This window comes from Stereum hirsutum, assembly GCF_000264905.1.
Source record: "Stereum hirsutum FP-91666 SS1 unplaced genomic scaffold STEHIscaffold_15, whole genome shotgun sequence".
NCBI lineage: Eukaryota > Fungi > Basidiomycota > Agaricomycetes > Russulales > Stereaceae > Stereum > Stereum hirsutum.
Window position 1 is genome coordinate 400,310 of NW_006763145.1, and position 24,471 is coordinate 424,780.

The 24,471-nt window shown below is 52.7% G+C and overlaps 4 protein-coding genes across 4 annotated transcripts; 3 read left to right on the forward strand and 1 right to left on the reverse strand.

Annotated features, from left to right (window-relative positions):
- Positions 1-2,754: 2,754 nt before the first annotated feature.
- STEHIDRAFT_114243 (uncharacterized protein) lies at positions 2,755-3,649 on the forward strand (the record flags this gene model as incomplete). Its single annotated transcript, XM_007308385.1, has 3 exons — positions 2,755-3,228; positions 3,298-3,324; positions 3,422-3,649. The coding sequence occupies 3 exons, from the start codon at positions 2,755-2,757 to the stop codon at positions 3,647-3,649; spliced, it is 729 nt and encodes a 242-aa protein (XP_007308447.1).
- Positions 3,650-7,272: 3,623 nt separating this feature from the next.
- Positions 7,273-7,732, forward strand: STEHIDRAFT_64732 (uncharacterized protein; the record flags this gene model as incomplete). Its single annotated transcript, XM_007308261.1, has 2 exons — positions 7,273-7,365; positions 7,421-7,732. Coding segments are annotated over 2 exons (405 nt in total), but the record flags the coding sequence as incomplete, so codon positions are not given.
- A 4,748-nt stretch (positions 7,733-12,480) lies between these two features.
- Positions 12,481-20,491, forward strand: STEHIDRAFT_171270 (uncharacterized protein). The gene is made up of 16 exons (XM_007308386.1): positions 12,481-13,275; positions 13,531-13,607; positions 13,812-16,826; positions 16,885-17,013; positions 17,075-17,245; positions 17,523-18,508; positions 18,564-18,632; positions 18,690-18,842; positions 18,898-19,002; positions 19,058-19,141; positions 19,198-19,258; positions 19,312-19,349; positions 19,415-19,572; positions 19,630-19,789; positions 19,851-19,890; positions 19,980-20,491. The coding sequence occupies exons 1-16, from the start codon at positions 12,509-12,511 to the stop codon at positions 20,162-20,164; spliced, it is 6,198 nt and encodes a 2,065-aa protein (XP_007308448.1). The 5' UTR covers positions 12,481-12,508; the 3' UTR covers positions 20,165-20,491.
- Positions 20,492-20,994: 503 nt separating this feature from the next.
- Positions 20,995-24,017, reverse strand: STEHIDRAFT_160857 (uncharacterized protein; the record flags this gene model as incomplete). The annotated part of the gene is made up of 8 exons (XM_007308387.1): positions 20,995-21,720; positions 21,812-21,915; positions 22,021-22,196; positions 22,253-22,266; positions 22,382-22,684; positions 22,740-22,994; positions 23,230-23,697; positions 23,820-24,017. The coding sequence occupies 8 exons, from the start codon at positions 24,015-24,017 to the stop codon at positions 20,995-20,997; spliced, it is 2,244 nt and encodes a 747-aa protein (XP_007308449.1).
- Positions 24,018-24,471: the final 454 nt, after the last annotated feature.

Below are 24,471 nucleotides of genomic sequence, written 5' to 3' on the forward strand. Positions count from 1 at the left end.
TGATCAGAGATCGTGCGTCCAAAGTGTTGAGTTGGTTTCTTGCCAGCATACGAAGTGTTGGCGAAACAAGGGTTGCATGGACCGTAATCCTCTATGCTGAAAATATTCACACAACAAACGTCTTGGAAAGTTCAAGGAGACGCATTCATTCCGCAAATCAAGCTAACTTACGGAAAGACAAAACGAGGCGAAGAGATGTTTGTCCCCAAACTACGAGCCCAGCACTCGCCCACGCCGCAACGGAGCACAGGAAACTGACCTCAACTCTATAGAGACGAAACGCACGAGCGTCCTTTGACCCGCGTACTACGGAACGAAGCACATCGGAAGGACGTGGTTCGTGCGCATGATGTTCCACGACCGTAACAGGTCTCCATACTGAGATTGTACCGACTGTGAGGAAGGTGGAATGGAGACCTTGACTTGGTCGTGGGGATGGAATGAGAAGTAAAAGCACACGAGAGGTTAACAAGGTGGTTTCAAACAATATCGGATTCAGAGTACGTGGACGAGTCGTGGAAGAAAAAAGGCAAGAAGGAAAATGACGGCTCGGCTATATACCCCCGAATTGAATCTCCGCCCGAATTGGGTGCGTCCTCGTCATTACGCGCTCTTGGCCTGTTCCGTACCAGCGCGATAACCTCTCTCTACTCATTGTCACCCGTATTCTCACCTAATTTTCACCGACGATGGCGCAGTGGGGACAAGGCCAGGGCCAGGCAGGGTACCCTTTGTCGACGAACCACTTGCACCACGTAGTGACCAGACCATCGCTCCCTGGACAATGAAACGGACTCTGAAGATGTGAACACTCTGGCGGTTCGTATTCTGACAGCTTGTACTTGTCGTTCTCGATCCACTCTGGTCTTGGATTTCGCTCATCTGTGGGACTCCATTATTTCGGCATAGACCAGTTTTTCATTTGAGGTCGGTGGGACCATCCTGGCAATACCTATTTATAGTTCTTCCTGGGCCTTGTCTGGGTATATCGTGAATTCCTCCACTGAGGAGCAACGTTCTTTATCCCCTTCCCCTGTTGCCCACTGACTACCTATCCTCACCCGAAGAGTTTATTCCATGCCATAGGTGACCAACACACCGAGACAATGACTCAGAAAAATTTCCAGCACCCGTGTCTGTCTATGCGCAGTGTGTGTCTCGCTTGGAAGCCATGTTGAATTCGCTCCTCATTTCGAACGATTCCTTTGACTTGGGCTTCTATGTCCCTGTTTAACCCCATCATCAGGGTAGTCCACGATAACCGTTTAAGCGTGCGTTCAAAGCCGCGTTCAAGAACGCAGCGCGGCTTTTGGGCTCAAACGCACGCTTAAACGTCGTTTTAAACGCCATCGTGGACTCCCCTATTAATTCTTACCACTTGGGCCTAGTATTGCCTACCAGTTTCATTCTACACCTCACGCTCTATCGCAAGAACTTCTCGGAATATGATATAACTCGTCTGCGGTAATTTCTTCGCCGTCAGTGCCTTTTCAGGGTTTGCTAATGTTTTCTCTCGTTCGTCTCTTTCGTCAGAGATTCAATTGCCACTATTCTAGCCTTTCTTCGCGACCACATAGTCTGCAGTATGACGATTATGTATTGCGTGACACAATTTTTGATACGCAGCTGAGATCGATCCAGCAATGCACGGATTGAATCCACACTGGCGTTCAGACTTCTCCCTTGTGACGCATTTGTCGAATCACTGCTGCTACAGCTTCAAATGTTTATCTCGGCGTCAGTGGGTGACTTTCCGTAGGGGGTTTGTGCACGGTTTAGAGACCTAGAACACAGAAAAGAGGCTCAGATCGATTTTTGTTTGGCTGAGAGCCTTGTATTTGTGCTTCTGTGCGTCAAGGAACACTTCTAGACTGCTACGGAAAGTCACCCAGTTCTTCCCTTGTGTTCCAAGAAGCACTAGAACCATCTCCAATACATTTGGTATTGTATGGCCAGATCTTTCTACGGCTGTGCTACATTATTGATGCCTCTCGATATATCTCGATAGCAACGCAGAGGACGGCCCACATCCATGTTCGTGCCATAAGTGTTTCGCAATAGCTCCCCTCTGCCGCATCTTTCAGAAGCATTCTATGAGATGCCTTCGCAAGTCTTGCGGCAGAGAGATCATAGATTGCTCCGGAGTTCTCCACATAGCCCGACTGTTTGGTTTGGTTAGTTGCTATGTTCAGACCGAAAAGTTATATTAGGGATTCGATCGAGCACTCTCCTCAAAGAAGGACTTTCCAGAATTCTTGTGGCGTACCCTAGTGCTTATGAACGTTTGAACCCTCATCCGTAAAGCTGGGTCGACGTTATATATGAACATTGCGAGTAAGTGCGTTATCCTAGAGGAGTTCTGAGTTCATACTGTGCTTGATCAGGCCAGCGAGGGGGGTGCTCATAGAACAGCGAAGACTCTTATTTTCTCTCGATCACTCTCGTTCTAAAACCGCTGCGTGGTTCACGGCATGCTGCACCAATGTTTCGTCCATATATGAAGGCGAACTGCACACTGCCATAATACTCCAGCTATCCTTACCCTCAAGTTCCAGGCCTACCAGTAACGGTACATATAATGGTGGCATGTCATCCATTGTTTTTTTATCCCTCTAATCCTCACTGACACCTTTTCAGACAAGAACCATACTCGTATTCGGCTGTACAGGCTCAGGAAATACAACGAGCATAAAGTATCAAGGTGGACCCGCTCACGTCAATCCCGGCGCAGAATCGGACACGAGCACCGTTCATATGTACACCCTCGCCAATGGCGACCGTGCAATCGACATGCCTGGTCTTCACGACACCCGCGGAATCGATGCAACAGACGACAAGCATAGCGATGAGTCTATTTTACGCGCCCTCCTCAATTTCCTCGCTATTCAGAAGATAGACACCATACATGGGATCAACTGGCATCTTCAGCCTGCGACTCGAGTTGATGGCCACATCAGATGGGAGGCCAAATTTATCGACGGTCTCGTCGGGAGAGACGGGTGGAGAAATGTTATCGTCCTCATCGTCGAGAATCTACGTCCACGTCATGAGCCTCCTATCCGAGCAGCTGTCGAACCCTACACCGATTATGACGCTCTTCCCGTGAGAGGATGTGTCCTTGACGAAGAGACAGGCTCCTCCCCCAGGTCCATCTCAATGTACGAAGATAATCCTGAGCAGAATGTGGTCACTTTAGCTGGTTTGCGCATCTCACATTCTCCGATCCAAGTACGCACTAGTTGCTGGTGTTTCCTTCGCTTTGAGTCCTTGTGGCTGACCAGTGATGATTGTTCACAGATCTGCATTCTTGACGAAGCATGTGTGGTTTGTCACTCCGTAGGTGACCATCGCACATACGGACGATGTCATCCATCCATCGCTTACAAGCACGCCTCTGAGGTCATACATTATAATCACTCAGGCCGCCTTCTTCCGCACCCTCACGACCCCGATGATCCGGATCCGTGGAGGAACGCCGCACCTTTTATTGGTGCTCTCTTTGGGCCTCTTGGAATGGCCGTGGGTCACATTGTGGCGACGACTGGACCCGGAGTGCAATGCAAGAGAGGGGGGTGTAGAACGTTCCGCTCGTCTGACGTGTGTTATCAGAGTTGGGAAGGGTGTGGGTGTACTCTGGCCAGTGGGGTAATGCACCCTCAGAGAAGAAAGTGCTACAAACAAAATAACAAAGAGATCACATGCGGAGGATGCCATCGACGGACGGATACATGTGAGTGCTTAGCATTCTGTCCACGGTGTCAGCGTCTCCAAGCTGATGCGGACTTCTCGAACCATGGCTGTGCGAATGCGTCGGTTGAACACGTTCTGCGCAGGAGGGTGTGATGTCGAGTACTTAGGTCAGTCCGTCAATTTCACTGAATTGCTTGATCAGCGATAGCTTACCGTTCATCATCATTGATTATGTTTAGGCCCCCCTCCGCCGTTAAATAAGAGACAACCTGATAGATAGTATACAGTCAGTGATTCTTGACGTGCCTGGTCAGACACTCCTGCTTCTCTTGATAGAGCGTCGTGTATACAACTTTGCCTGTCACTTTGTCACTTTACATATATAATTGGTCACATATACAGTGTCTGTGATGGTTCATAGTTGCGTTCGAGTATTCTTCGGAGTCCATAATTCAGATGGGTGCTTGCATGTTGACAGAAATCCGAAAACATCGGACAAGGAGGGCGGGAACTTATCAAGGCGCCATTTGAAGTGTTCTGAGCCGTATTAAGCCTTTTTCAATGTAACAGATTCTTTGAGGTCTCGAGTAAGTTCATGTGTATCACCGTTCTTCCGACGCAAATGAGCTCATTTCACCGGGTGCCCGAGAAAACCCTTGAATGAGGCGAGTCATGTGTCCGGGAAGCGGAATCCATCATGCATACCTTCATCACTCGTTCGTCTTCTTCTGTCTTCCAAAAAAGTGTATATTGTGACTCTGCATATACAGCCATTTGATCGGAGGGACGAATCTTTCCAATTGCAAGAGGACGCTTTCGCTCGAGAAAAAAACACATCCGTGTAGAGGAGAACCATTGTCGGCCACACATCAGCAAGACCGCACGCGTCTATCAGGTCTAGGAATAGAACGCCTAGACCATTCAGACCGTGCCACCTGTCTCTAAGGAACCCGTTGACAGAAATTTGACCAGACCCATGGCTCTTCCGCTAGAGTAGCCATAGAGCTTTCAAGAGCTCTCCTCAGGTCGTTGACGTTCCTCAGAGCTTGATCGACAATTCACAGTGCTTCACGACGCGAGGTTTTCGAAGCTTCAAATAAATCAATGTATTTGGGAGATAGTATACCATGGCAAGAACTACAACTCGGATGTACACGTGTCTCAGCACATATCGCAATACAGTACAATCGCCTTCAGTCCGTGTACTCGTCTGTGCTCGCGACGCGTCGCCACATCAATATCAGTACCTCACCTTCGCACTCGCACCCTGACAGCATTAACTAACCCTGCACTATAGCTAGGTATGCGCATACACCGCCAAAACCTGGATATTGAACGATCGACCTCAGGAAACCTATACGAAGACTGCCGAAAGGTTATTTTCACAGCTGGGAGACGGAGGACATAAGTCAGCGAGCGCATCGAACAGCGAATCACACGGGTATAAAGGAATGGCGGTAAGAAGAACATACCGATAACTTATGAGCCCCGGCCAGGTTCTATGATTAATGGATATTTGTAAGTATTATAAGTAGCAGAGCGGAAGAAGAGCTGGGGTTGACCGTGTGCACACACCTTGTAGAGAACCGTCAAGGTAGTTCGCAAACGGCTAGGGAGAGGGGGAAGATGGGTGTTAGACGCGTCATGACCCGTCAAAATAGGAACGGTGTAGTGCGCCGGCATTAGCAGGTGGGGGCAGGACGGGGAAAGTGGGAAGCTGGCGAAGGGATGTTGTTGAAATCTTAGCATACTATCAAGTACGTCCGCCCCGTCCTCGCGGGGTGCCTCTTCACACCGCGGGAGCAAAGAAGCAAACAAAAATGCGAGAAATGAACCGATTGGACAATGAGCTGTGTTCACTGAGGGGCGTTTCGAGGAGATTGCTCGACGTGTTCACGCAAAGAGCGAGTCAAGGGCATCATGGAGGGACGGAAAGAAGCGAGATGCAAAAATCACACTGTCCGCCAAGTATCAACAGACCCACGTGCTGTTTAGGGCAGGCATTTGGGGAGACACGGTTGTCCGTTTCTGACCTGTTCTGTCCAAACGCTCTTGCGTTCTCCCGCATTATCACCTCCATCAAGCATTCACGGTTTATTTTCGCTGTCAGACTGAGCGGCCCTTCCGTTCGACTTGTCTCTGCCGCAATCATCACTGGGTCCTGTCCAGTCTGTATTTTACTCACATGCACATATTGTCCCGGGTCTGCCACAGTAGGGAAGAGTGTGAGGAGGTGGTAGTAGCACCACTGCATCCTCATAAAGTACTTCTGCATAAAGAGAAAGAGTTGAGCATCCAACTCGTCCTCTAACCTGCGAGTCAGATGAATACCGAGCACTACGATGGTCTATCGTACCAGCTCAACCTCTATCGAGTCTGCAAGACCTCGTGAGGTCTAAGCGCGAAGAGCAATCAGACCATCTAGACCGATTTAGAGCGTGAGAGGGGCGCTAGGGTAATGCGGTCTTGCTGATGCACTTCCCGCCGATTATGTTCAATTTTTTTTTTTTGCTTTCATATCCGTAAGCCTCGCGGAAAACATGAGATACTATTCATAGCACAGAAGGATATTCTCGTCGCTTTCTCTGCCCAAGTTCGTCAGTTTCAGGCCAACCTTTGCAACTACTCAATACCACTTGTCTACACAGCCGAGAACTGCAGCAATGCTTGAGAGAGAGCACGGCACTGCCAATACTGCTTCCAATGCTTTGTCAAGCCCTTTTTAATTGCTTCTTTATCCGTTTCCCATTTAGCATGACAGAAGTAAATTCTGAGACCCAAGCCGGAAATTACTGGTCGCCAGCTGCTTGCGGTGTATGTACCCGGGCCCCGGTCTTCGTGACAAGCAAGCTCCCTTGTGATTTGTAAACATATGATCGTGCCCAGCTTTTTAAGCCTAAGTGGCGTGTTACATATGCGTGTATGCATGCTTGAACCACGCCTTCAGCAGCCTATGTACCCTGTCCCTAGGCCTGTCCTCACATACCGCACTTTTGGCCCCGCTCCCACAGGTCATTGTTGTACCATCCACTCAACCTTGTCCAAGTCTTGTCACCCCTCACACTGCCTTCTTCCCCTTGTCCACCTTCGATTGTACAGTGATATGGCGGACAATGCGCCTCAATCAAGTCTGCAGTCAACGTGAGCACTGGTCGTTTCTCTCCGATTCTATGGCCTTTGAAGTCTCCTGCTGTTCGGAAAGCGGCGAGTCGACCACGCTTGGCACACCCATCGATCAGCAGCAGCATATGATGGAAAATATCCTCAAACAGCAAAAGAAGATGATGGATGAAATTCTGAATAAGCAGAATGAGATGGCGGACGCCATTCTCAATAGACAAAGTGAAATGATGGAGCGCCAAATCAAATCAATCGGTAGAGATTTTACTGGTATGCTTGTCTGAATTGCTAAACACTTACAATCTTCCAGAGAAACTCTCGAATAACAGTATGTCATTGTTTAATCCTCGAGCGATAGCTCGATATCAGGCTCGTTGAATTTCTATCAGCTGATATATCTCAAATACAACGCCCACAGCACAGCAGCCTCCGCGAATTTACTATGCCAAGGAGACTAACGGCTGGACTCCTGTCTTGTCGAACATTGCCAGAAGCAGTAGCATTAAACCTGAATTGGAATCTTGGAAGGACACATTGGATACCCTACTGATCTTTGTCAGGCTTTTTGCATTACTCACGACATCCGCTTTGTCTCACCTTATCTTTCCAGATTGCTCTTTTTTCTGCCATTGTGACTTCATTTCTGGTTCCGGCATTGGCGGGGCTCTCGCAGGACCCTGCAGAGCGTACGAACGAACTGGTTTCTAACCTTACAGAAGTCATCATCCAGCTCAGCCAGGGGCAGACATCTTCATTGGATTTCCCGGAATCGATCCCGTTCAACCCAAACCCTGGTGTTATTCGACAAGTTGTCTTCTGGACGCTTTCTCTCTTGACAAGTGTAAGTTGTGTCTTCTCTTTGATAAATAATAATATCTTCCACTTTTCACCGCAAATTTCTAGGTCTCCATCGCATCCCTAGCTGTCATCCAACGGACCTATCCCGCTTCCATAGCTCGAGTCTCCCGCGAGACAACTGAAGCTCACAACAAGCTAATCATGATGCTCGTTCGATGGACGGAATCAACCCGTCTCCTTAAACCTGCCGTTGACGCATTGCCGTACATCTTGATCATTGCTGTGGTTCTCTTTATTGCTGGCCTCCTGAACACCGTATTCGCGAGCGCTTTTGCGCTATCACCTATCCCAAAGCCCGTGTTCGCCGCCGGCGTCATATCTTCTGTTATCGTGGGCTTCTGCGGTGCTGCGATCATCCAAACCATCTTCTTTGGCCTCGCTCCAGTCCAAATGCGATTTCTGTACCCGGTATATATCTGGGATACCATTAGTAAATGGTATGACACGGCCAGAGCTGCCGCTTCGTGGCAAAACTTCCAACGCATGTTGCGGTACATACCAAAAATCTATAGGCGTCACCAGTTATCTACACCGACGGAGACTATGGTACTGGAGGCCTACCATACTATGCTTGTGAACACATACGACCACCATGATACAGCCAAGATCGCAGGCTCTTTATGGGGCATAATTCAGCCCACCGTACTGCAATCAAAGCATACGGAAAAGGTCACCCAAATCATCGTTGACCTTCTTTTGCCAGAATATGGCGAAAAGGCCAATTCAACGTGTGCATTTACGATCATAAAATATTACAGTACGTTTTATTCTACCTATGACTATTCTCCAGGAATATATAGCTCACTGTTCAAAACACTGTTGATTTTTACCTTAGGGTACCTAGACCCGAATGACCAACACTTCTCCCTCCTACAACGTCAGAGGGCCAGAATAATCAAAGCACTATGCACTGCACTCGAGACCGATTACAATGAATACCCGCGTCGTGAAGCCTCAGAGAGATTGTGGACTTCCCCATACATGGAGGCTCTGGCCACCATTCATCTCCTAGAGAGCTCAGAGGATAATTGCCATGATGCACCCTGTATGCTTTTACTTTTCGCTGAGCTAGGTTCTGGGTTAGAGACAGAACTCCGTCAAGTCCAAGCTCTAGCAGCGAGCAGCCTGTTTTATACTCAGTGTGTGGTAGCAGGGGTCCCTCAAAACCCTTCAGGAGACCCACTCTCAGGAAACCCACTCTCTGTCCTATTTGGGTCTATGGGTGACCTTCGAAGTCATCCGATCTTCAAGAATCGCCAAAACATGATTGCCCTGATAGATTCCTGGAATGCCTATAGAGATATGACAGACAGTGCCCAATTGACGGACATCGACACTGCCCTTCGAGAATTATGTCGATGTCTCTCTCGTCGTGGATTGCAGGTGTTCGCCGAAGCAGCACTTGAACAGGCACAAAAGTTCAGGACCAATGAACCTCTCGTGACACAACTGCTTGATGCCGTCGCCCTCTTCCGTCTGAGAGAAACCGATCCTGACCCTAGGTCTTACTCAGATATCGTCTCCCGAGTAATCTCTCTCGCCGAAGACGTCCTCGGTGCACCCACAGCTATGTCCTCCGAGCTGCGGGAGGGCATCATAGCAGTTGTCCAAAACATGGCCCACCGATTAGAAGACAAGGCGGCTTGGGCTAGAGAGACTACGACACAAGACCAAGAGGCTTGGGTAAAGGAGCCTATGGCAAAAGTGACTTCGGCTGATGGGGAAGTGACCAGGAATACGGTGGTTGAAGGGGTGAAATCTGCTAAATGGGCCAGAGTGATTTTGGCTGACGTCACGAGAGCCAAAGCAATTTTGAAGGATCTGCCCAAGGCCGAAGCGATTCTCGCTGATGCGAAAAGAAGGCTGGAGCAACTGACCGTGCCTGACTCGAATTCACAAAGGGGACATCTGCAGGAGGACGTTCACGCAGTAAATGAACAGGCCAGAAGAGCTATTCTCGCAGCCTTTCCAGCAACGCCTGTACCACCAGCTCCTGCTCAAACAACACCTGAGCAAGCGGTGGCCGTTCCAGCCACGTCTGGATCCTCAACATCTGCGCCAGCAGCACCTGCACCGGCAGCCCATACACCAGCAGGGGCTGCACCGGCGGGGCCTGCACCGGCAGAACCTACACCAGCAGCCCTTGCATCAGCAGCGCCGGATGAACATGCCTGAGGAAGGTACGCAGGAGTTCTTTGTAATACTTAACATCTCGCTGTCGCTAACGAGTCGCCACCATGAAAGACGCAGACGATAGACCCCCCGAACACATTCCACCTCGTGCATCCGGAATTGTAGATTCGAGCAGGGCGAAATAGTTGGGCATCGAAACGTAAACGCACCGACTCGGAGAAGTGTACAATTTTGTAGGATTAGTTTGGGCAGGACGGGTTTTCTTGGATTGGGTAAAGCGAAACGTCAAAGAAACGGCTCGGAGAAGTGTACGATTGGGTATTATGGTCTGTTCTGTCAGGACGTGTTTTTTTCTTGGATTGGGAAAGGATGCTGTTGTATGCATATAGGAGGCGAGACGAGGAAGTCTAGTATCCGCCAATGGATGTGCTGTTACGAGATATCACGAGGGATGGGGTTGATGGGCTTTGCCAGACGGCATTGAACATCATCAGCCCTCAAGCAGGCCAGTCGGACTGTATCCACGACGATGCCAAAGGACGAAGTCTAACGAACTTCAAAGACGACTTTAGACTATGCTGATTCCCGTCGACCCTCATCGGAGCTCAGAAGACCCTGCGTAAAGCATTGGCAGCCGAGTCCCTGAGGTTCAACATGCCCCAATAGATCGTATCGTCAAACTACACCGAGCATCGTCAGCCCTCGAGTCTAAGATAGTCAGACCAGACCGAGTTCGAGCTCGCGACAATCGGTTCGTGACAACACCAGAAGACGACGTTCAGGGACCGTTTCAGACCATGCTGATTCTCGTCGAGCATTGTCCGAGTTTGGGAAACACAGTGTATGTACAGCACTCGCAGCCGTGCCACTTCATCCGAAAGAAACGGAAACCAGAGCTCGGAAACGAACATCAGTATTAGGAGCTTTTCGTTCGTTCGTCGAGATATACGAACTATCCGTAAATCATTGTGAACCCTGAAGACGCATCGCGTTGCTCAAGGTCCTGATTACGACTCGAAAAGTACGCCTGAAGCAGGGTGTATGATGGACGAGGAGACTTCAGAACAACGCTTGTGGCGAGATGCCGAGGTTCGAAAGTGGTCCCAAAGTATGCGATGCAACTCAAGCGCGATACGACTACGGGCGTCGCAGCACTGTACGGTGTGGCCCACATCAGGACATTGCCACTGCTGAGCTTGACAAAAGAATTCACTGTATGACGGTTCGTGGTTCGCGGTATGCTTCGCGGGTTGCAATTGCTTTTGGCCCGAGGAAGAGTAATGCACCCGTGGTGGGAATCATGTCTGGGGCTGGGTTGTCCGTAGACGATGATGTCAACGAACGGCGAAGAGTCAAATCACCTCAGAGTCCAAGCTCGGCTCCAAATCCAAGTTAGGGTCCCAGTCCTTGACTCAGTCATCGACGAGTGGATCAGCTAGCGCTGAAATCGTAGACGACGGAGACATGAGCCACTAGTCGTGGTCTCAAACGCTCAAAGGTCTGCGCATCACCGGCACTGTCACGACTACATACAAACAGCACTTCCTGTCTCGCAGCGTCCACTTCACAGGCTGACTCGACTAGAAGAGATCTATGGAGGTTCGGACTTACCGAGTTTCATGAGTTACATAGAGGGGCTGGCCGATCAATGGGTCGAGTTAGTGCAGTCCGGGAACTCGAACGGAGGCGGTGGAGGAAGAATGTTGCGGAATAGAAATGTCGCCCGTCGAGTCGATGAAGCGAGATGTCTTGGAGTGCACAGTTTGTGCTGTGTACTGTGTACTGCGTGTATGATGGATAGATGGTGGATAACGGCGGGTGAATAAGGACAGAGTCTTCCTAGGTGAGAAGCCCATTAGTCGGTGAAGCTTGATGTTTTGGACGGGTCTGCTGTGTACTAACTGCGCGCATTGATGATGGGTGGGGGAAAGTTAGGATCAGGTATCAGTGCATTTTACTGGGGATAAACGAAAAGGAAAGGTAGGCAAGAATGACGTACGAGAAAAGGTCGAACATACGACCGGAGTCGCTGGGATTGGAGATCGTGTGTTCAAAAGATCGAGTTGATATATTGCCAGCACACGAGGTGCTGGCGAAACAAGTCTTGCATAGAATATAATACTCTACGCTGAAAAGTTCCATACAACAAACGCCTTGCAAGGACTAAGAAAGCATCTATTCCGCAAATCAAGCTACGGAAAGACAAACTGAGAAGAGAGAAGAGATGTATGTCCCCAAACTACGAGCCCAGCACTCACCCCATGCCCAAAGGAGGACAGGAAACTGAGCTCAACTCTATAGAGACGATACGCACGAGCGTCCTTTGACCCGCGTACTTCGGAACGAAGCACATCGGAAGGACGTGGTTCGTGCGCATAATGTTCCACGACCGTAACAGGTCTCCATACTGAGATTGTACCAACCGTGAGGAAGGTGGGATGGAGACCTTGACTGGGTCGTGGGGATGCAGCGAGAAATAAAGAATACGAGAGGTTCACAAGTGGGTTCAAAACAATATGGGATTGAGGGTACGTGGACGAGTGGAAGAAAAAAAGGGAAATGACGGCTCGGCTATATACCCCCGAATTGAATCTCCGCCCGAACTGGATGCGTCCCCGTCATTACGCGCTCTTGGCCTGTTCCGTACCAGCGCGATAACCGTCTTCTACTCATTGTCACCCGTATTTTCACCTAATTTTCACCGACGATGGCGCAGTGGGGACAAGGCCAGGGCCAGGCAGGGTACCAATACCCAATGCAGACCGGCTTCCCCGGCCAAAACCCGTCGTTCCAACAGCCCCAACAGACAGGCTTTCCAGGCCTGCAAGCGCAACCGACAGGCTTCCCCGGCCAACGACCGCCTTTCCAACAACCTCAGCAGACCGGATTTCCAGGATTGCAGCCCCAGCAGACCGGCTTCCCCGGCATGGCCGGAGGCTACGCGCAACAGCAGCGCCCGCCTCCGCCGCCGGTCCCGCCTCTCCCCTCGAGCGGATTTCTCGGCGCTCAGCAGCAGCAGCAGGCCCAGAGCCGATTCATGTCGCCTTCGCCGTCTGGGATTATGCCCCAGCAGACCGGGTTCCCTGGTGCTGGAGGCATGGGCGGTGGAGGGCTGCAGCCTTTGGTTCCCCAGATCACGGGCTTCGTCGACCCGAGGCTGCAGATGATGGCGAGCACGTTCTTGCCCGCGAACGCCTCCGCGCCGTACAACCCCGCTGGCGCGCCACAGCTGCTTCAGCCCCAGCAGCAGCTCGGCGGGCTCTCGCTCCAGCAGAGCTTTCAGCAGCACAATCAGGAGGTCAAGGGCACCAGTGCGCCGAGGGTGCCGTGGGCGCTGTCCCAGGGCGAGAAGAAGAGCTATGATAAGATATTTAGGGCTTGGGACGCGGCGGGGACGGGCTTTATTGATGGGAGCACCGCGATTGAGGTCTTTGGACAGAGTGGGCTGGATAAGAATGATCTCGCGAGGATTTGGTGAGTTTCTTTGCTTGTTCAAGGCTCTGCCGCGTCTATACGCCACCACGCAAGCGTATGCCCCTGTCGACCGATATTCCGTCTCCTGCGTTTCTACTTTACGCGTTTGCGGTCTCTGGGACTTGTCCCACGCCACATCATCCTGAGTCTCGCCATCAATGGTGTAGCCTCTACCACAAACATCCATATTTCTATCTTCAACCATTTTGTCCTCATCATACATCGCTCATGACTGACCACCACCTTGTTCCACAGGACACTCGCCGACGGAGACAACCGCGGTAAACTCAACATGGCCGAATTCCACGTCGCCATGGGTTTGATCTACAGAAGTAATTATTCTCTCATTTCTTTACGCGCACGTCTCCCCATCCATCAACTCTTCATCAAGTGAACTTTGCCCCATTCGCACCCATCTACCCACCCACCCACCCATCCGTCCATCTATCCACTCATATCTCTGCATCCGTCCGCCCACCCTTCTCCCTGATCCAAAACAACTAACAATCCCTCTTCACCCAACCTCCCGACCCTAGAACTCAACGGCAACGAAATCCCCGACACCCTCCCCCCCGAGCTCATCCCCCCCTCGCACCGCGACCTCGACACCTCCGTCGACTTCCTCAAAGGCCTCCTCAAAAACGACGCCACAGCCCGCGCACGCTCCCCCTCCGCGCTCGACCCCTCCATCCCCATCTCGCGCCTCAAAGAACGTTCCTTCAACTCTTCTGGTGCACCAGGCGCCGGCTCGCGCCAAGACGCCACGGTGTATAAACATAGGGAGGATGATGCGCCGCCGGGGGGGTATTATACGCCCCGGAGTAGGCATTTGGATCGCAGTGCGGTGAGGACGGATAGGGAGAGGGAGGGAGGAGGGGGAAGGGGCGATTTGGAGGAGATGAAGAGGGCGTTGGAGGGGACTGCGAAGATGCTTGATCGGGCTGGAGAGGAGTCACGGAATCGGACGGAGGAGGACGAGAAGCTGGATAGGGAGATGGAGGATTTGAGGTATCGCGTGAAGCGGGTGCAGGAGGATTTGGAGTATGCGGCGAGGAGTGGACGGAAGGGGGCGAGGGAGGACGAGGAGAGGAGGAGGTTGGAGAGGGAGTTGATGGGGTTGTTGTATGAGAGGATTCCGGAGGTGGAGAGGAAGATTGAGGAGAGGGAGGTGAAGAGGGAGAGGGAGAAGAGGGAGTGGGACCGTGAGAGGGATAGGAGGAATGACAGGTTTGGGAGGTATGATGATCGCGACCGCGACCGCGATTACCCCAGCTATTCGTCGTCCTCGAGGAACGAGGACAGACCGCGGTACGACCGCTATGAGCGAGACAGAGACAGGGACTCTCCCTATGACCGTGACCGCGACCGCGACCGTGGATACGACAGAGACCGCGATCGTGACCGTGACGCTCCCTCAACCCGTTCCCCACCCCCCGCCCCACCCGCTCCCTCTCTCTCCTCAATCTCCAAACCTCCCCCCGCCCCACCCGCGCCCTCCTCCGCCCCGCCCCTCCGCTCTACCACGCCCTCCAACAAAGCCATGACCCCCGAAGAGCGCAAGGCCTTCATCCGCGCCGAGGCCCAACGGCGGATGGAAGAACGCATGGCCGCTCTCGGGCTCCCCGTTCCCAACGCTGCAAGCTCACCGCGCGTAGACACGAGTGTGGAGGATAGGTTGGCGAGCGAGAAGAGGGAGGCGGAGGAGAAGGCGAAGGAGGCGGAGAAGGCGGCGGAGGAGAGGGAGAGAGCGAGGAGGGAGAGGTTGGAAGGTGAAAAGGCGATCAAGGAGGGCAGGTCGCCTTCCTCTACTGCACCGACTCCGCCTGTGAGTGCGGTTGGGAAGGCGGCGCCTCCTCCGCCTGTTAAGCCGAGGGCTCCGGCGCCACCGCCACCGAGGAAGAGCGCGCTCGTGAATCGGGGGGCTCCGGCGCCTTCGCCTGTGGCACCTACTCCGCCCGCTGCTGCTGCACCTACTCCTCCAGCGCCGGCTCCTGTCAAACAAGAAGATCCGGAAGAAGTAGCTTTCCGTGCGCGTGAGGAACGGCTCAGGAAACAGAGAGAAGAGCGGCTCGCACGTCAACGACAGCTCGAGGCCGAAGAAGCGGAAGAGGCTCGACGTGAACAACAAGAAGCCGAAGAAGCGGCCCGACGAGCTCAGGTGGACGAGAAAGCGGAAGAACAGAGGAGGATCAAGGAGGAGAGGGAGGCGAAGATCAGACAGATGGAGGAGGAGGAGGCGGAGGAGGCGAGGAGGGCGGAGGAGGAGTTTCAGAGGAGGAAGGAGGCGAGGTCGAGGGCTTCGACGCCTAAGCCTCCGAGTTCTGCTCCTCCTGCTGCGGCTGCTGGTGTGGCTTCCCCGCCGCCACCGCCGCCTCCTCCACCCCCGCCGGTTATGGCGAGCCCACCGTCGGAGAAGGGAAAGAATAATCCGTTCAATCGGCTTGGTGGTGGTGCTGCCGCCGCCCCCGCGGCACCCACTCCCCCGGCTCTGAACGGTTCGAGCACCAATCCCTTCTTCAAATCCAACCCTCCCCCCACTTCATCCGCATCTCCCTCCATCCCCGCGCCCCCGAAATCGCCCGGCCCTCCCCCCGTCAAGACTCCGTACACGACCGCTCCCGGTGCGGGCGACAGCAGCGACGACGACTGGGGCGACGTGCGCGAGAAGGACGACGACGAGAGTTCGGACGATGAGCTGGACTCGAGCAGGGATACGAGGAATAAACTCGCGCAGCAGTTGTTCGGGAGCATCTTACCGCCCGCGAGGCCTCAGTCCGCTGCTCCTGGTGGTGGTGGTGGTGGTGGAAACGCGAGCACGCCAAAGCAGCCGTCGACGCCTGTTGCGCCGACGCCGCCGCCTCCGCCTCCGAGCGCGCCTCCTGCTTTCAATCCCGACATTAGCAGCGGTGGTGGAATTCCGCCGCCGCCGCCTCCCCCTGCGCCTCCGATGGCCCCAATGGCCCCTCCCCCTCCCATGGCACCTCCCGCTCCCTCAGGACCTGGACCAGCACCAGCCGCCGCGGGGGGTCGTGGCGCGCTCCTGAGCGCGATACAGGGCGGAGCGAGGTTGAGGAAGGCGGTCACGAATGATCGCAGTGCGGCTCCGGTGGGAGGGAAGGTTTTGGGCGATGCGGCACCGCCGGAGCATATTAAGGTGAATATACCCGTTGCGCCGCCTTCGCCTCCGCGTGCGCATGTGCCTGTTCCGGATGTTGGGCAGGGACAGGGAGAGGAGGAGGGGATGGGGATGGGGATGTCGATGTCGAGGGAGACGACGAATTCGACGAATAGGCAGAGTGTGGATTGGTATGCTGGTTTGGCGGCGGATAATGATCATTCGAGGGCGATGACGAGGGAGACGACGTTGGCGAGTATGAATGAGGAAGAGGAGGAGGGGGATGTGGGGAATGGGCATGCGAATGCGGTGCCGCATATTCAGGTCGCGCCGGCGGAGGGTGAGGAGAGCGACCCGTTGGAGGATGTGGATAGGGGTGTGGAGTATAGGGTGAGGTCGTTGTATGCATACGAGGGGCAGAGGGCGGAGGATCTATGTGAGTTTTTCTTTTTTCGACTGTCGTGTGCATGAACGCTGACTGTCGTTGTGAATAGCTTTCGGAGAGAACCTAATTCTGACGGCGCATCCGTCCAAGTCTGGAGGTGATTGGTGGTACGGGACCGTCGTACGCGATGGAAAGTCCGGATTCTTCCCTAAGACATACGTGCAGTCTGTCGATGTCGGTGCGTAGATGCCTCCAATATCTCCCTCCTTCTGTATCTTGATCTTCGTCTTCCTTTGCAGTGAAAGCCCGCGCCGCGTACTCATACGCTGGCGCCGGTGATGCCGACGAGCTCCCCTTCGTCGAAGGCGACGTCCTCTCCATCGTGGACCAAAGCGCAGATGACTGGTGGAAGGCGGAACAAGGCGGAGTGGTCTTCATCGTGCCCGCGGCGTATCTCGAAGTCGTAGAGGGTTAGTTTTGTCAAATACTCATCGTCATCATCCCCATCTTGAGTGCTCCTGTTCACATTCTTTTATTGGTCGGCTGGGAACACACAGGCTAAAATACGCTCTTTTTTTTTTGTTTCTTTTTCTCCCTCCTCGCTCGCTCCTAATCATCATCATCATCTTTCTTGTTTCGAATGAACAATGAATGTTATACCTCGAATACAAAAAATGCGGGATGCTTCCGTTTTTTCACCTCTTTGATTCTGTGCATTGTGACCCTCAACTTGCTGGACATTTTCAGGTCTCGGAAGCACAAATAATGAGGCCTCCAATACGGTGATTCTCACGGCTAACCCTGACGCACAAGCACCCAACAGAGACGCCGTTCCATCCTTTCCTAACCAGGCCATGACAGAGTCCGGGAATGAGCCCGTCTCGAACCATGTCCAGGGTACGGGGTCCTATAGCGACGATGAAGAGGACGACGACACGGAGTCGGATTCGGAGTACCACTCGTTCGACGACTCGGATACGGACACCAACGACGCCCATGCTCAGGGGGACGAAGAAAAGCGTAAGGCCGAGCGCGAGGCGCGGGCTCTCGAGCGGCAGAGGGTGCTGGAAGCCGCAGGTCTAATCGTGAAACAGGACGGTCGGAAACCCCCTCCCAGGCCCGTGAGACGAAAAGCGCTCTTGGCCACTACACCCGCCAAAACGCACCGCAAACCTCCGGCGCCACCCCAGACTTCCGGTCCTTCGAGCATCCCGCAAGGACAAGAAGAAGATTTCGACCGACGGTTGTCGCAGATATCTGCGTCGTCCGAATTTTCTGGTAAGGAATTGCCTCCTGTCCCCGCTCCGGACTCCCCGCGCTCGCCCGAGGCTGGAGAGGATGCGGGCACTCGTCTGGATGATGCGTATGATCGGTATGAAGCGTTTAAAGCATCCATGGCGGATAGCAATCGCTGGTCTATGGCTTCCACCACCACCGATGGCCTCAATGCTGGTGGTAGCGGTCCTAGTACCGTCCCTTCTTCCCCTGCTCCCTCGCTCTCCCTTCAGCCTAGTCGGTCCCATGACACGACGCTGTCGGCCCATTCGAGGACGGGGAGCGATACGACCTCTCGGTCGTATGGGTCTTCGTTGTTCCATTTGCTAGGGAGGAGCAGGACGCCTGTAGATGAGGCTGCAGAGAGGAGGACAATGCCGGTGATTTCGGGTCCTATTTTGAACGGGGACTTGACCTCGCCCTCTCGCGAAGGTGCGAACAGCCCAGCGTTCGGATCGGTGAGTGCTTTCAATTCGACTTGGAACGACGAGTGGTTGACATTGTATGGTGTAGTCATGGGCCAGCTTGGTCGAGAACTCAGCGCTGGAAGGTATCCCCACTCGGGAACGGAAGCGTCAGGAGGTGAGTCCGGACGGTTTCATACGGAGGCAATTTCTAAAGATGTTGTTTGACAACCAGGCTATCTTCGAGTTCATCGCCACGGAATCGGCTTATGTCCGGGATCTGCAGCTCATTGTCGAGCTGTTTTACTCGAGGCTGTTGGATGCCATGGAACACAAGGCTATCACGGTTATATTTGCTAACGTGGAGGACATCCTTCTCGTCAACACGGTCAGTAACGGTTTTTTGCGCTAGGGACTTGTGCTAACCATTTGCTCACGAACAGGCGTTCTTGAGCTCACTAGAAGAACGACAGAAGAGCTGCAGGTTGTATGTAGACCAGATCGGCGATATTCTATACCAGCACATGCATAATATGGGCGTTTACGGAGTATGTCTCTCCCACTCTTTGGACGAACGGATGTTAGCCTGACTGGTGACTCTAGGAGTATTGTGTGAACCAGGGCACCGCCGCCAAAGTCCTGAAGTCGCTACGAGACAGGAAGCCCGAACTCGAAGCCCACCTGAAGGTACGTGCATGACACTTGACAGATATTTCTTCTCAGCTGAAATCGTGGTTTATCAGCGATTACGGGATGACCCATCCGCTCGTAATCTGGACCTTTCTAGCTATCTCCTCGTACCCAGTGCGCTCTTTGCATTTGTCCCTGTCCATATAACCACTGATCCCGAACTGAAGTGCAACGAATAACCCGATATCCGCTCCTCATCAAGCAGGTACGTTTTATGTTATCTCGTTATTCCTCCCTCGGGATTTCTTCTGACGTAGGTTGTAAAACTAGATATTGCACTATACCGACTCCGAGAAAGACCGCATCGACACGCAGAACGCACTCACTACAGCCGAAGGTATCCTCAGTCACATCAATGAAGCTATTCGCGAGCAAGAAGGGAAGGAACGACTTAGCGTGATCTCTCAGGACCTATGGATCGGCCAGGGGTTAGTTCACTATGTCTATTCGACGTCGGTCCTATTACTCACAGAGGGTGTTTTTAGTCGGTTGGACCTATCCGCGCCGACACGCAACATGGGACACCGGAAGCTTCTGAAAGAGGCTGTTTTATGGAAGTCAAAGAGCGGAAGGAAGCTGAGGGCGTTCTTATGTACGGACATCTTGGTCCTTACGGACGAAGGAGCCAAGACGCTTTATCGGATGGTGAGTCTTATTCTTGACAGCTATGACATTCCGCTGAAGAGCCGTGCAATGAAACTTTCAGCCTATCCCTCTCGCCGAGGTACAAGTTCGCGAAGGACGCGGTATGTACCCTTTCGTTCCTCTTTTCCTCCATTCATCAACATTCTTCGCAATCAACACCTGCTGACGACCCCTTCTCACCTTATTGCAGACGATCTAACAATCCAAGTTGGCCTCGCCTATCCCCGTGGTGGCGACAAGATCGTTCTCCGCGCCTCTTCCTCCCGTGAAGCCCACGCCTGGCTCTCCGAGATTGACACTCAGAGTAAGAAGTGTCGAGATGCAGAGAGAAAGGCGACGATAAAGGCACAGCAAAGAAATTCAAGGCAGTACTAAACAAGGACGTTTAGGTTGTGATCTAACGAGGAGACTGATGTAGAGAGCATTAGTGCTACGCATACCCACATTCATTACATCTATTTTTCTCAACCATTATTCACGATTTTTTCTCGATTTATACGGACACATGTCTCCAGGAGTCACGATATTTGGACACAGAGACGCAGACATTCTTTCGTTCTCCTTTTTTTTTCTTCATCTTGCTCTTTTATGATATATCTCAAGTATCTCATGCGTATTTCTTGGTTAAAACTTTTCGGACTGCATTACCCTCCTTTCTCTCATTTTCATCTACCCGGTCTCACGTCAGCTTGATGGATCCCCTACGTATACGCACGAACTTTGGAACGAATTGAATTGAATCTAACGATATGCAGACTTCGGCATAGACTACAGGGGTGCAAACAACGGACACGCAGAGGAGAACAGACACGTCAATACGAAGCTCAGCGAAATACACAGATCAGAATCACAGTGCGTAGAAATACAAAGAAGCAACAGCCAGCGAGCTCTATCCACAGACACGAAGTCCATCCAGGATGCGACACAGACACAATCCCAGAAACCAGTCCCAATCGGAAAGCTCATGCAAAAGTAACAGCCTAGTGCAAGCGACAACCACCAAGTACCGAAGTGAACCAGCAAAGGAAACAGATGTCCGCACCAGAAGCCCAAATAAAGCGGTAATCGCCCAGACAGCCCAGAGTCATCCTTCGAGGTCGACCTGCCACCATAACGTCGCCCAACAGACCAATTGCATCCATGCGAGGTTCCAGCATTTGAGCAAGCCGCCACTCACCCTTTCCTTGCATACCCAGAAGGTTCACTCAAACGCCGCCAGACCCAGGCAGAACATTCTGGTTTCCCTCCATTCCCGCTCCTGACCTGGCACCTCCACCCACACCCATGCCCAACACCATACCGCCCATCGGACTAGTCGCACTCAGCATCCCCCTCCCACAACCAGCACCAGCACCAGGTCCACCCGGCGATCCCATTCCCATCCCGACATGCACACCACTCATACTATTCCACGGCCCCATCGGGATCTGCGACATCGGACTCGAACTCGGATTCGAATTCGGAAACTGAAGGCCCAATGGGCTAGGAGGCCCTCCTCTAGCACCTGCGCCCCGTCTGGTGGGTGTATCGATACTCAGGCCAAGGCCAGGACTGAGGTTGAGGTTGAGTCGAAGGTGTGGACTTCGTCCGGGGCTGCGTGAGGGGCCAGGACTGTGTGCTGCACCTCCTTGACCACCATACGGCCTCCCGCTACCACCAGCACCAGGCATTCCTGGACTCTTCCCCGCTCCCCCCGCCACACTACTCCCACCGATACCTTGTCCGCTCAGCTCACTGGGTCCAGCGTGGCTAGCATTCTGTCCGAGTTCCTGCAGTTTCTCATAAAGCTCACGATTGAACCCGATGCATTGTAATCCGACGCAGGCGACCTTCAGCGCGCCACAGGCGTAGAGCTGGGTGACTTCGAAGATGTTCTGCGGGGAGGTATTCTTGCGGGAGGAGATTGTTTCGCGGATGAGAAGTTGGGTTGTCTATGGGGTATTAATGGTTGTTGTTATATGTCAGTGTATGCACATGACATCGAGCGTGAATCAGAACCAACGGCTAGGTGGGAAGGCATACCTCGGTAGAGAGCTGCTCGAACTCCTTCGGAGTAAGGTCTGCGAGTCGAAGAGCCGTATACGTTCCGGCGTAATACCATTTTCCGTCCTTATTGTAGAAACACTCTACAAAGTAACGCAACAATACGTCCTTTAGCATTCAATCCTCCTGACCGAAACCCCCAAGATGACCAAAAGGAGTTGTGCAAAATGGATACAAGTCTGACTCACCACATCCCCGTCCGCCAGCCATTCTCCCCAATACATCCACCTTCGTCCACCGATGCGCGGTCGTCACCCTTGGATTCGTAGTGCACTTGAATACCGGCGTGAGGAAATAACCATGTTCTTCACGGGCAGGACACCACGTCGTCGTCAGTTCTTGGAGGATCCTGTAGTTCTGCAGCCTATCATGGGGGAGATTAAGACTAAAATCTAGAATGGGGGGGCTGAACGAACGTACAACGGGCGAAGAGGCTGAGTATATGTATAAAAACAGATAATGCTGGTCAGTACAGGAAGCACATGCGTGGCGGTGGCGCCACGCGACGATGAACTCCAGCACAGGAAACGACAATCAAACGAAACTTACAACACCACTCAACCACTCCTGCATCGTCAACGGAGTCGGAACTACAATCGGCCTCAGCACATCACTGGGCACATCTTCCGGCAAAGGCAAAGCCGCTAATATTTCGTGTCTCGCGGAGATCAGATCTTCTGGCTTCGGGCTCGGTTCTTCAGATGCAAGATGAAAGGAAGTCGCTTCGTCGTAAGGATGGTAAGGCGTGAAGTTTGATGAGGAGGAGGAGCCGGTGGTGTAGTTGGTGGAAGTGGAGCTGTGGTGGCGAAGGAGATGTGGGGAGAGGTTCGGGGAACGGGTTGGTGACAGGATCTGAGAGGAATGTCAGTCACACATACGCGTTGAGTCAGCAAGGGATGATAATCACTTTGTAATCCAGGTCATTCGAGTCCAAGGTTACGACATGTCTTGCATAGGGAGACGAAATCGGCGTTTCGAGTAACGGAAAAGTATTCGGCGAGAACCCTTGTCCCTTTCGTAAGTTTTGCGAGGGTGAGGCTATCGGCAGGTTGAAATAATCCTGTCTTTCTTGGACCGAGTTGTGTGCGGTACGGTGACGGCCAGATGCGGATGAGCCCTCTGGCGTTAGGAGCCGAGGGGGAGCCAGGGAGCCAGGAAAGAGCTACCAGACCACAACCCTGGTCAGAGAGGTTTCCAGGGAGAGAAGAACGATATGATAGCATAGACTGTATCCGCAGCGCAGCATATATTAAAGAGTTTGACGAGTGCTGAGAGCCAGCATGCAGAACCAGACATTGACACCAGATGAGCGCACAAGAGAGAAGACCAAAAAGACTAAAACACCAACAAGGCGACTAGAACGAGAGCATAGCACGATATAACCACCAGAAGCTCACCGTAGACGGGACGGCTTGGTCCTCGTATGCAAGCGGGGGCTGCTCACGGTCGATTTCGGGAATGGCGCTCTTCTGAGTCCGATCCTTCAACTCCTGAAGTTCAACCTGGAGGCTGGCGATGACGCCCCTTAACCTCTCCACTTCAGTCTGATTGCCCGTCGACTCGTTCTTGCCGTCACTCCTAAGACCGTCGACCTCTCCACCCCCAGTGTCGTTGTCACACCTCCTTCGGTTGACATCTCCGCCTCTTGCGCCCTTACGAACTGCACCCCCGTTCAACTCCTCCAGCCTCCCTTCGAGATGTTCCTTTTCGCTACGCAATTCCTCGATGGTGACGGCCTTCTCCCTTACAGATCGACAGGCCAGTTCAAGGTGATGGACGACGGCATCTCGAGCGGCCAGGGCTTCAGAGACGCACATTTTTTCGTGTTGAATGGTCAGAGCTGTCAAAGGCGCGGATAAAGGGTCCTGATAATTACACAACATTAGAGCAAGCAGGTCACACGCCGAGACAGACAACGGATAAGTCGGCGGTAAAGAGATTATATGAGGCGGATGGATTGAAATAGGGGCCAAGTTGATAAACATACAATAAACGCGCCCCTTGACTCTAAAACCCATTGTTCTCGTTTCCCGGGGAGACCGCCACGATCTGCATCAGATGAACTGCCGCCATTTGGAGAGCCCGGGGGACCGAGGATACCAACGTTGGGCCCCTGATCGTCAAGTGCAGTACCAGTACTGAGTGCCAGATTGGCGAGAATATCAAGAGCGCTTTCCATCAACATCCACAGCAAGGCTCAGACAACAAGAAAGCAGATGAAAAGGCTGGAAAACAAGAAAAGAACCGCAAAAAAGTCTCAAAAAAGTGAAGGGTGAGAGCGAGCGCGTCGACGCGTCGACTGTTTGCAATAACTGGTTTCAAACTCAGTTGAACTCAGCCAAACTCAGCGATCGTGAATGACTGGGTTCCAACGTGCGCCAATGGCAGCCGGTTGAACGTTGACATTGAACGTTGAAGACCGGTACTCTGTTTACATTGGACTACCAAGGGGGTTCACAGGCCCACCGTTACCCACGCACAGAGATCTCGGGTGCAGTGCTCCTTTCACGTTCTCACTACAAAAGTAAGTTACAACCATCTTCAGGAAAAAAACTGACAGAAGATCCGAAACGGAAAGGCGCACAAGAAATCAAACCAAGACGAAGCTCGTTGATGATGCATTCGATGTAACCATATAC

Excerpts from the sequence above, each read along its gene's own strand:
- STEHIDRAFT_171270 (XM_007308386.1), top strand. The coding sequence starts at position 12,509 with ATGGCGCAGTGGGGACAAGGCCAGGGCCAGGCAGGGTACCAATACCCA. Across the intron at positions 16,827-16,884 it reads GCAGAGGGCGGAGGATCTAT|CTTTCGGAGAGAACCTAATT; the intron begins GTGAGTTTTTCT and ends CGTTGTGAATAG. Across the intron at positions 19,573-19,629 it reads GACCTATGGATCGGCCAGGG|TCGGTTGGACCTATCCGCGC; the intron begins GTTAGTTCACTA and ends GGGTGTTTTTAG.